The sequence below is a fragment of the Silene latifolia genome, chromosome 4 (assembly GCF_048544455.1).
Source record: "Silene latifolia isolate original U9 population chromosome 4, ASM4854445v1, whole genome shotgun sequence".
Classification (NCBI taxonomy): domain Eukaryota; kingdom Viridiplantae; phylum Streptophyta; class Magnoliopsida; order Caryophyllales; family Caryophyllaceae; genus Silene; species Silene latifolia.
Window position 1 is genome coordinate 57,564,520 of NC_133529.1, and position 12,644 is coordinate 57,577,163.

At 42.4% G+C, this 12,644-nt stretch overlaps 1 protein-coding gene and 1 non-coding gene across 2 annotated transcripts; both read left to right on the forward strand.

The window, feature by feature from the left end:
- The first annotated feature begins 1,553 nt into the window (after positions 1-1,553).
- Positions 1,554-1,919, forward strand: LOC141651539 (uncharacterized). The gene has a single exon (XM_074459246.1). It carries the CDS (start codon positions 1,554-1,556, stop codon positions 1,917-1,919), a length of 366 nt encoding a protein of 121 aa, XP_074315347.1.
- Positions 1,920-11,800: 9,881 nt separating this feature from the next.
- Positions 11,801-11,907, forward strand: LOC141654057 (small nucleolar RNA R71). The gene has a single exon (XR_012547636.1). It is a non-coding gene; the product is annotated as a small nucleolar RNA R71 (small nucleolar RNA).
- Positions 11,908-12,644: the final 737 nt, after the last annotated feature.

Below are 12,644 nucleotides of genomic sequence, written 5' to 3' on the forward strand. Positions count from 1 at the left end.
AAATTTGAGATATATAAACAAACAGTGGTTTTTTTGGGCGTAAGGGCACAAAATTCGAGGGCAAACAGGGGCTGGTCAGGCTGGAAAACTCGCGAAGACAAAATGCTTGTGCACTCGGTTTTTTGAGATAATTCGAGCTAGGTTTTGAGTCGATTTTTCATGTGATTTTCTTTGGTTTCAAGGGTTTTATCTGATGTGTGGATGTGTAGGCTTAAGAGTCTCTCTCCATATTTCCTAACCTCTTGAAATGGGGGTGGAAATGAGGTATATATAGGTGTTGGAGATGAGGGTTTCTTAGAGGAGGGGGTAGGGCTTTATTTTGGCTGAAATATGGAGATATTTTAGAGGTTTTGAAGGCTCTAGAAGGCTCTAGAAGGTAGGTTACTTGGAGACGGAGTCATGGATGAATGTAAGCTAAAAATGAATCGGGTTCGAAAGCTTGGAAAAGGGGCAAAGTCACCGCTGAAATGGAGAAAAAAAATGATGGGGGAGGGGAGTGTAGCTAAGGGGATTCGATCCTAGGTCGGTGGAAGAGAGTATGGTGAGTGTTATGCCAATGTTGCATGCTGGTATTCTTGCCCAATTTACACAAAATATGAGCTTTGTGGTTGTTTTAGAAACAAACACCTAAAATCATTTTAACGAGTTTTCAAATCAAACTTTAAAATGATTGATATTCAAAATGATTTTTCAAACCAAATTAAATGATTCAAAACATCAAAAATTTATCTTATTTTCAATAAAATAAATCAAGAAATATAAATTCAAATTTAAAAATGAATTTATCGAGAAAACAAACTATTAATTTAAATGTCATTAAAATTCCATCGATGGCGTCCATTCTACATCGTAAAACGAGTCACAAATAGTGACAATGCCAGACGAAATACATGTCGTCCTATCATCATCGGGCGTTTGACGGGTTTTCTATAAATGCCAATATCGACAAATACGGGAATCTACAATAAGTCTGGACGGAAAAGGGTTTCGGGTAGGATTAGCCACCTCGCAGAATTTTACCTTAACGCCTTTTCCGTCCTAAAAGAATAAGTCTGGACGAAAAATGGTTTGGGGTAGGATTAGCCAACCCCGCGGAATTCTACCCTAACCCCTTTCCCGTCCTAAAAGAGTGGTAAAGGTTTTGGGTGCAATAGCCTTATCAGTGCATGAAATAGCCTTTTAAATGCATGAAAAAGCAATAATATATGATCATTTTTCCCCTAATCTAAAATAAATTTGTGTATAATCAAACATGAAACTGATCATCAAAAATGGAAAGAATATTTGCAAATATACTTGCAAATATTGTATCTAGAGAATATAATTATTTAGATATATGATTATAATTCCGTTTCCTATATTGTAGAGATTTGATGCCGAGTAGAATATTACTGAATAGAAGAGTCTAGAACGTAGGTATCATCTTGTATATATGTACACTGTTTTCGATCGATTGAAGCAACAAATTATAATCTCTCAATCTGTTTTCCTATTTCACAATTTCACATGGTACGAGAGACTTCGATCCATATTTTTTTAAAACAATTAAAAAAATGCCTGGAGAAGACGATAAATCCAAAAGCAGTAAACACAATGAAACCATGTCCATTCCCATGACTTCACCACTCTATCTTCACCCATCGGATAACCCGAACTTGACGTTCACAACTACCATTTTCAATGTTGATAATTACGAATTGTGGACTGATGCAGTCAAGAATGCTCTTGATGCTAAGAACAAGTTGGGATTTGTTAAAGGGACTGTCAAAAAACCCGAGGGCATTGAAGGAGAAGACAATCTCGAGATGGTGGCATGGCGACAGTGCAACACCGTGTTAAAAGCATGGCTAAGAAACGTTATAGATCCAAAGCTACACCCGAGTATAACATTTACGGTAACGGTTTCAAAAATATGGTAAGAGTTAAAAGATCGATTCACAAAAGGAAATGCACCGCGAATCCATCAATTGAAGGGTGAACTGAACGAGTGTAAACAAGGGTGACAATCGGTCATCGAGTATTACACTCATTTGAAGACTATATAGGATGAACTCGCAAACTATAGTCTAGTTTCGAAATTTACTTGTGGTGCTGCAGCCATGTTGACCATGGAACGAGAGGAGGAGAAGGTTCATTAATTTTTGATGGGCCTCGATACGGCATTGTATGGAAACATCCGTACCAATTTTTTGATGGAAGATCCAATCACGTTCCTTACCCGGTCATATTCATTAATACTCCGGGAAGAAGGGCACACCATGATGACAAAAGTGAAGGAGGGAAAGAATGAGGCAGCAATGGCAGTGAAGTCATATGGAGCAGGACGCGGCAGAAGGGGTGGCTTCTCAAGGGCAGATACAGAAGACGAGGAACCACCACCACCACAATGTACTCACAGCGGCAAATACTATCATGCCGAGGAAAATTGTTATGACAAGCTTGGGTATGAAGTTGTCAAAAGCCGTGGAAGAGGCAAAGGTCGCAGAGGATTAGGGAGAACTCGAAAGAGCTATGGGCATGGAGGAGGACGCGTCGAAGCACTTGTTCAGCCAAACACGTTTTGTGCCAATGCAGTGGGGAGTAAATCATCAGTGTCGAAGGAAAATGAAGCAATAAGTCAGAATTTGCCTTTTACCAAAGATGAAATTGTGCGCATCTATAGCCTATTGATGACGAGTCTAGAGGGTAGTGATAAACTTACAGGTATGAATGTAAAAATTGTTAATGAATGGTTGATTAATAGCGGGGCTTCTAATCATATGATGGGAAATTAAAGCAAGAGTGCCTTACAAACATTTGAACAGAGATGTCATCACTGGTTGGGTTGCGTGACCGTCGTAAGGAGAATGCACAGGAACATGGAGAAGTGAAGTTGAGCACAAATTTAGTGCTTAAAGATGTCTTATTTGTACCATCGTTAACTTGTAATTTGATATCGGTGCAACAACTGATAAGAGAAAATAATTGCATAATGATAGCTCTGTCGTGTACTATCAAAAATAAAACCTAACGGTCTCAACTAGAATGTAGTAGAGGCAGTCGAGTATCGAATCCTCAGGGAGGCGGTGCAATTATCAGTTGCCTAATTCTAATCTTAAGGTAACAATTGGGGGTTGTTGAATTGGTTTCTAAACTACGAGATTTAAAAGAAGAGAAATAAAAGCAATGAAGGCAAGAAATAAGTTTAAACTATCAAGAGAGAAGGGACATGTCGGGAATTCGGTTCACTACGGTAGTCTAGTGACTCAGCTGAAAATGACTCAGACGAATTATATGCGAGACGGAATTCGAAAGGTCCTTTCGGTCCACTTTCTATCCTAAATTACCACTAACTTAACTTTCATTCTCATTAGGGTAGTCTACTGTTCATAGCAGGCCTATTTAGTCCAATCTTTCGATCTAGGATTAATTTTAGCCAGATTAAAGGATGACATAGAAGCGTGCACTCAACTAAGTTGAATAAATACAATTAAATTGCTATGGTGACAAGGTCTCACAACTAATTCATCTAATTCATTTACAACATCGTCACATTTCTACCGCAGATCCCCTAATCCCAACATGAAAGGGGTTTAGCTACTCATGTCGCTAATTAAACTAACAGCAATTAAATTCCCAGCAATAAACATTATGAAATAAACAATAAATTGCATAAAAGTAAATTAGGGCAAAGGAATAAATGTAACGGAACAAGAGATTAATGCAAACAAAAGATTAATTATTAATAAAGGAAGAGAAAGAATTACAATCGATGCGAATCCGGCGTAAAGAACACAAATTCCAAGCGAAAGCAATCGCGAAATAAAGTTACAGTAGAGAAGAATGAAGTACGCAGCAAAAGTTTTGATAGATGCTAAGTAGTAAGTAAAACTGATAATAATAACCTAACTAATGTAGGTTTAAATAGCAAAGTAAATGAGTTTAACGAAAATAAATAACACACAGGCTGTTTAAAGCCCATAATCAGCGAAACCACTCGATCGAGTGGATTAAAACCACTCGATCGAGCAAAACCTCAACCAAATCTACTCGATCGACCAGAAAGTTACTCGATCGAGTAGATGGTCTTTCTACAAGTTAAGGATCAAGTATAAAGTGCTCGATCGACCATTTTGGGATGTAGAAACCACTCGATCGAGTGGTAAAACAACTCGATCGAGTACTTTGACTTCATTTCAGCTCAAGTCCGCGCCGGACTACCTCGTAATCCGTGCCATGAAGCTTCCAAACACCGTATCTCACTCTGGAAAATCCCGTCTCCTCTAAATGCATGCAAAAAGGACGAAAAAGAGTATGATTCCACTACTTTCGCGTTCATTTCTACAAAATGGACAAAACGAACCAAAGTAGCCAATTCGGGGCAAAATACCATAAAAACAGTATAAAAATGCATAGAAAAACGTGCTGAAATAGGCTAAAAAGACTATACATTAGGCACGTATCAAATCTCCCCAAACCAAACCTTTACTCGCCCTCGAGTAAACTCAAAACTATACACAACCTAATGGAACGGAAATGATATCTCAGAGCTAGCTTAACTTGTCTACTTGAACCAATTTAATGCAACAAAAACTAACAGTTAAAGTTAAGCAGTCAATAAGCAAACGAATTATAAGTACATTCGTAAATATAGCCAACCTATCGACCTTGCAAGACCAACAAAATCGGACTCTCTCGTGGTCACTCTTCTCTCATGAAGCAAAGGGTGAATGTTATATGTAAAAGAGAGAAGAAAAGACAGTCACTCACCTAACTGCAACCTACATAGCATGCATGCAACAAAAATGAAAGAAAATTCAAGTACTAATGCACACACTCACCTAACCAATAATGTCCGTCACAGCCGAGGGCTTACAATTAATTTGGGAATAGTGAGGTTCAGGTGAGAAAAGGCAAAACATGTTATGGAAATGTGGAGGTAAAAGCGTCAAGCTAGTTCCTAACAGGACCATAATGAAACCATCCGAATCTCAACTGACTGAAAAACTAAGTACAAGTGCCCTTCATTTGACACACAACTCACTAAATTCAAACACAACCTCCTCAAAAATAATGGGATAAAACGGAGGAGTCAGACGGTCACAAACTTCCCTTTTTTAAACACCGTCTGAAATAACTAACTGAAACAAACAACCTTTTTTTTTTCAAACTTTTCTTTTACGTGATTCAGCTTTCTCTTTCAATTTTTTTTTTCTTTTTTTTTCTTTCTTTCTTTTCACGTCTTTATTTTTTTTCTTTTTCAATACTTTTTCTTTTTCAATACTTTTTCTTTCTTTTCCTCCTTCCTCTATACTTACACCAACTCCAAACAAGAAATACGGGCCAAAATGCAATGGAAGATCATACCACAAAAGAACATACAAACTAGCTTGACTAGGCAGGCTTAGTTTGGGATGTAGCTGATGGGTCAAAAAGTCAAATTTGGCTAATGTGGAGCTAAATGGGCCCAAAAATATAAGGAAAGGGAAATTTGCAAGCACCTCCCTGCATGTGACACCAACCACAAACCCGAATATGTGCATTTGACAAGAAATTGAATGTCATAAAAGTGCAAAAGAGACGAACATGCTATGCAAGGAGTACTACTCTCAATTCCTAATGAACTGGTCATGAATGTCACCAGTTATGGGCTCTAAAACTCATAATTTTCAAGTATTTTGCCAATTTATCAGGTCAAGTCTAAACAGTCTGCTATATTTGAACAAAAACTCGTAGACTATGCGTATGACAAAGCTAATAACTATCAATAAAAGTGCAAGGCTCAAGTAAAATGACAAGTTATAGTGCATTGTCATCATGGAAATCTACCGTTCCGACTCAACCTATATGCAAAAATAAACGTGAAATTATTTTGATTTTTTGAAATTTTTCAATTTTTTTTGGATTTTTGATTTTTAAATGAAATAAACAACAATGCAAAGCTGAAAAATAAATGTGAATGCAAAAACAAATGCAAATGCAGACTCAAAAGGATGCAATACCCCTCCCCAAACCAAAACGGACAACGCCCTCGTTGTCCTCCAGCATACACCAGCAGATATATACAGGGGGACAGGAATATACAACCAACAAAATAAAAAAAATAAAAATAAAGGAGACAAAATAAAAGAGTAAGAGATACATACAAAATACGAACTTCCCCAAACCAGCCAGAAAACTGGGGAAGTGAGTAGACCAGTAGCTACTCGTCGTCGTCGTCACTGCTGTCACGGATCTTCTCCACCACCCGGTACTTCGGGTCTCTCTCCTCCTCGCTCCTCCTCCGCTCCTCAGCACGAGCTCTCTCCACTACCACCTCTAGGTCCTCGTCCTCCTCCTCATCAGAAACCGGGTACCCCTCAGGTGGGTACCGAAAGAAGGAAGGGTGTGGCCAACCCTCTGGAATCGGTCTGTGTCGCCGCAAGTGGTACTCGTACAGAGGGTGCAAGGCAAGAGCCATGTCCCTCTCCATACGAGCCTGATGCGCTGCAACGTCAAGCAACAAACCGTAAACTGCGCCCCCTTGGTCCAGGACCGCGGGCGCCACAAAGGGAGGAGGTGGTACGAAAGTAGCCGGTAAGAGCGGCTCAGTCTGTGTCTGGTCAGTGGGAGGTGGAGTAAGAGTAGGAGTGGTAGTAGTAGTGGGAGTAGGGGTCAGATCGGGAGTAGCCGTGGAAGGCTGGGTACTCCCTGAAGGTGTGGACCCCTCTCCAGTCTCAAGTCGCCGCTTCTTGGCGGCGGGTACAGCAAGAGTGGGTCTGGGTGGAAGGAGAAGGTGAGGTAGTGGTGGCAGACGGTGGCCCTTTGCGACAGTAGGCAAGGGCTCAAGACGGGGGAGAGTGTCACATGGTAAGTCAACAGACAAGAAGCCGTCAATCTTCCAAGTCTGGTAGTCTGGGGTCAGCCAATGCTGAGAAAGCATGGCTTCCAGACTTAGTAGCCTCTCTCCCTGGAGGTACTGCAGGTCACGAGGCCAAACGGGCAAAAGGCGACGGGCAAGAATGGTGGCTATCCCACGAATGGTTCCCGCCTCCTTATTCCCCTGGCTCAGAAGGTACTGGGCGGTCAAGTAGGCTATGTTGAGGGTAAAAGGACCCTCGCAGTCGACGTTCAGGTAACCGCCCAGGATGGAGAGCTCGTTGTTCGTAATGTTGTTCGGCTCCTTTCGGCCAAAAATAGTGCTCCCCATCAGTCTAAGGAAACAACGGACAGGGGGAAGGTGGACCTAATGGAGCTTTCGCTCCCTAAAAGTGGTCTGGGCCAGACACCGCCAAAGCTTACGGTAGACCTTCCTCGGGGCAGCAGTCAAGCCCGTAGAGGAAAGGTCAAGTAACCTACCAAACTCCCCTAGTGTCATCGGAAAGGTCCGGCTAAACAACCGGAAGGACACTGAAGAACTCTCGGGGTCAGCCTCGTGTGCCCTGGGGGAGAAGGTAAAAGAACTGAAAAACTCGAGGCTCAGCTCTAAAAAGGTACGGCCTCTCATAGTGATGAGCCCAGGCGTCCCCGTGACCCGTAGTAAGTCACAAACCGACTCGTAAATGCCGAGTCTATCTAGTGCCGATTTATCCAAAAATCGGGAAAGTACATGTACACACTTTAGCAGATTATAAAATTTCGTACGGTGTAAAGCGTTGACGAATAATACCTGCGGATAATCTGGGTGAGAGTCGAGGGAAGTGTCCCCTCGGACCGTGATCTTGGAAGTAGAAAGCGAAGCGACGGTTGAGAAGTGCTAGGAGCGGAAGTAGAGGTAACAGGAGCTGGCGTAGCTCGAGACTGTCTACGACCCCGGCCTCTGGAACTCAAAGCAGAAGCTCGTGAAGCGACGGTGTGAGGAACCAGGGCCGCTCAGAAGGCAGCTGCGACTGCTGGCGAGTCCGCCACAGGTGTAAAAGCAGTGGGTGGTGTAAAGGTAGGGGCAGCTATGGCCACCACTGAAGAGGAACTAGCAGCAGTGCTAGCTGTGGTGGTGACCGTAGAAGAAGTGGCAGCCTGAACTGAGCTAGCAACTGAGCTAGCTGGAGTAAAAACCATCCCTGCAGCTGACACTAGAAACACTGGGGCTGCAGTGGTGACTAACGCGGAGGCAGTGGCAACAGTAGGGGCCACTGCCTCACTCAAGGACGGGCTAGAAGTGGTACTAGTGGAAGGTAAAGTACTAGACTCCATCCTGTAGGCAAAGCAAGGGGTATGATAAGAAAACAACTGCTAACCGTGGCTAAAACAGCATGGAAAACCAGCATGTGGCAGTATGTGAATCCCCTACAAGTCGAAAAATTTGACTTTACAGCACATAAGACCCAACAATCCTCAAAAAAAAAAATTTGAATAGCAGCATGTAAATGGCGATAAGGGTGGGGCATATCAGTCAACAACAAGAGTATGTAAGTGTCAACTGAGGTTAAGTATGGCAAAGGAGCATGTGAACCCGTCTGTCAGTCGAAAATTCGACTGAGGCAGCCCTAATCGCAAAAATTTGCGCACATTCAAATGGAAGCATGTTAGGCATGATAAACATTCTACAAACAGCAGCATTATCGCAACAAGGAAGCTAGCTTAGACAAAACATGTAGAATTCGAATTAAGCATGCAAAAACAGCGATGAAGGGGAATTATGATCATCAAGCAAGATAATTAAGGGCATACAAACACAATCAAGTCGAAAAATTCGACCAACATGGATTTTCGAACCCTAAAACCTAATTTTCCTCATAAAAATGCAAAAATAATGAAATTAAAATGCAATGAAGCTAGAGGAAACACTTACTTGATGAATACAACCTACAAATGCAATTAATCTTCAATCAAACAAGCAAAAGAGGCGATTTTTCGAGCTAAAAACCGCAAACCCTAACCCTCTTTAAAAACCGTGTAAACGAGCACAATCAAGGGGGAAATTAAGGGGTTTTGAAAGATTAAAATGCAAGCAAGAGATTGTAGGAGGCGGATTTGGTGATTTGGGCAAGAAATTGGGGATTTGGGGTTGATTTTGATCGCAATTAGGGTAGGTTAGACGAAATAAAGGGGATGAAATGAATTAGGAACAAAATATAAGAGTTTAAAGAAAAAACTCCCTGCGTCCTATTCATTTTCACTCGATCGAGTGGTTTAAAACTACTCGATCGAGGGCTTTGATGATCCAGTTGCTCGATCGAGTAGAATTCTACTCGATCGAGAAGTCCCCTTTTTTGCTTTACTCGATCGACCTGTAAAAGTGCTCGATCGACCAAATTTTCACTCGATCGAGTACAAAAAGTACTCGATCGAGCTCTTTTCTCGCGTAAGCTCTTTAATTTCGTCATTTCTTCCTTCGAATGCGTAAAACTTCCCCAAACCTGCATAAAAACACATGCAAAAATTTCCCAAAATACCAAATACGCATAAGAACAGTCTATAGTCTTAAATCTACGCTAAAAACTGTCTAAAACTAATTATCCTAATAAAAGCAATAAAACAAATTCAACGGAAATTCAAAAATTATCTATTACAAAGTGTTACACGGGGCATTTCCCCGCTCAATTCCCAATGCAATTCAGTAGCCTCTCGGTGGGCTCCTGACTGGAGGACGTCATCTCAGCAACGTTGACTGTCCTCTTCAACTTCCATGAGCATGAATTATCCTTTCAAACGGTAGGAGGGGAGTAGTTCGCATCCACATAAGCGCGAACCTTCCTCGTCATTGCTCCTTTATCACCAGCTGTAGCGTCATCATCTACAATTTGATCAACTTTAATTACACCATTTCCTTTGACAGCTCCTTCATTGCTTTCATCTGTACCTGCAGCGAGGGAAACAGACGAACTTTCCTCCTTTTTGCTCTCAGTCTGAGGCGGAGGGGTAACAATAGCAGCACAATTCTCCAAATTTTCATCCGGAGTGTCAATAATAGGATCAATAGAAGAGAGAGCATTGCAAGGCTGGGCTTGCATGGGAGCTCTCCGGAACTTAGGCGATGAAAAATCGGCTCCTCGTCCCCTACGAAAAGTCAAAGTCTTCCCCGACGTCTATAACCGCACGGCGGTAGACAAAAATGGTCTCCCTAAAATGATAGGGGTGTGCATCTTCGGGGATGTCTAAGACAACAAAATCAACGGGAATAAAGAACTTCCCGATCCGGGACAGTGCGTCTTCTACTACACCTAATGGCCGTGATAAACTACGGTCGGCCATCTGGACAGTCATGTTGGTGCAACTCAGCTTTGTCAAACCAAATCTCTTAGCTAGAGACAATGGTAAGACACTCACGCTAGCGCCTAGATCGCATAACGCGTTATCAATCAAATGGATACCGATATGACAAGGGATCGAAAAACTACCCGGATCTGACTGCTTAGGAGGTAACTTATTTTGAAATAGGGCTGACCCCACCTCAGTCAAAGCTACGGTCTCACTATCACTAATAGTCCTCTTACGCGATAAAATTTCCTTCATAAATTTAAGATAAGAGGGTACCTTTGTCAGCAACTCAGTGAACGGCACAGTGACTTCCAAGCTTTTCAGAAGTTCGACAAATTTGCCGAATTGTTGATTGGCCTTTGTATTCTGCAGCCACCTCGGGAAGGGAACCGTGATTGGTATCTCGAGTCCCTTGTTTCTTGCTTCCAAAGTATCTTCTGGTGCAATATCTGTATCCTTTGGACGCTTCTTACCTCTCGAACGAGGTCTTTCCGGTGATTCCTCGCTTAATCGAGCACTAGCAGGCTCTCGAATAAGCTTCCCGTCATCAATACTACTCGATCGACCAAATTCCTCATTCGATCGAGCAGTTTCCTCTTCAGTATCAGTCGATCGAGTGAAATTTTCACTCGATCGAGCAACTCCATTTTCTGCTTCACTCGATCGAGTAGAAAAACTACTCGATCGAGCACTTTCGTCTCCATTTCTGCTCGATCGACCACCTGTAATCAGTCGATCGAGCACTTGCTTTGCCGTGAGCTTATTTTCTTCGATAGAACACTGTTCACCATCAGTTTTAGCCTTCCTCGGGTCTGATTTCAACACTTCCGGTTCCTCAAAAGAAAGACCGCTTCTCAAATTTATCAGATTTACCGTCTCATGTGGATTCTTCTCATTTTGAGTCGGTAAATGACCCTGCTTTCTCGAGGATTGATTCGCGGCTAGTTGGGCAACTTGAGTTTCAAGTGCCTTAATAGACGCGTCTTTCTGTTGATCACTCAGCTGCAACTGCTTTGTAATGGATTGCAACATAGACTTTATCTCACTTATTTCACTCACCCCACCGGAAGATGATGCACCTTGATTAGAAGGAGTGAAAGAAGGAGGCTTCTGAAAGCCTTGTTGATTCTTGTGTGGAGGGACATACGGCTGCTGCTGGTGCGTAGGAGGAGTAGGATTGAGCACATTTTGACTACTCCACCTCAAATTGGGGTGGACGTTCGGCTCATAATAGGTGTTTGTCTGCCTGTAATGTTGAAAGGCAGCACAAGACTCATAAGAATGTGGACAATTATCTGAAACATGTCCCTCTCCACCACATCTCTTACAGACGAAAGGCCCGTCTGAAACAGCATTCACATGGTAGATTCCTCCTTTCGAGGCTCCTCCCAACTCATACTTATCGAATCTCGCCGTGAGAGCCTCTAATGCAACTACTGAGGAAGGAGATTCAAGACTCCTCCTTTGATTCCCTCCGGAATTCCCATACGACTTTATGGGTGGCTAAGTCATCAATGATCTTCCACCCCTTAGTCTCTCCCATATTCTCAAAGCAAATCGGCCACTATTTGCAAAGCATCCAAGATAGCCCTCGATCGTCATACTGACCCATTATAGGCGATTGCATAGATTCCATTTTTCGAACCCATGGTGCGGACTAGTTCGCACCAGCTTCTTGAAACGGACCCATGCTTCATGAAAGTTCTCATCAGGACCCTGTTTAAAGCTCATGATCTGAGCTCTAATGGCATTGGTCTTCGAGGCAGAGAAATACTTCTTGTAAAACGCCAGAGCCAGCGAATTCCAGTCAGTTATCCCATGAGGAGCCCGGTCCAGATCCCTATACCACTCCCTTGCAGCATCGCGGAGTGAGAAAATAAACATGGTTTCTTTTATCTGATCCGGGGTCACGCCAGTTGGTGGGGGTATGGAACAGCAATAATCAATGAAAGTCTCCATATGCTTGGCTGCATCTTCATTTGCAGCTCCCCCGAATTGGTTTCTCTCAACCAAATTAATATAGGACGGCTTCGGCTCAAATTTTCTTGCCTCCCCAGGTAATGTAAATCCCTTGTAGAGATTCGCAGCTGTCGGCTCAGAGTGACTTGCAATAGTTGCTTCTTCGGCCATTTCTAGAAAATCCGGAGAAGTGACGGTCTCAGCTGATGAATTAGAAATAGGAGATGAAGGTGTATCCTCCTCAAATAGAGCATTCTCGTAGTAACTAGACAGAGTACTCAGCTCTTCCTCTATCGGCAATATCCTAGATGATCGCCTCAACTCACGCAAAGTCTTCTCAATCTCAGGATTGATCGGTAGTAGTTCACCACCCTGTGACCTGCGCATAAGAAGAAACTACAAATAGAATATAAGAATAGTTTAAGGAACGGATGCCCTTAAACTAAAAGAAAGACTAAAAATAAAACAACTAATAATTTAAACAATTGCCTCCCCGACAACGGCGCTAAAATTTGACAGCCCTGTCG

Excerpts from the sequence above, each read along its gene's own strand:
- LOC141651539 (XM_074459246.1), top strand. The coding sequence starts at position 1,554 with ATGCCTGGAGAAGACGATAAATCCAAAAGCAGTAAACACAATGAAACC.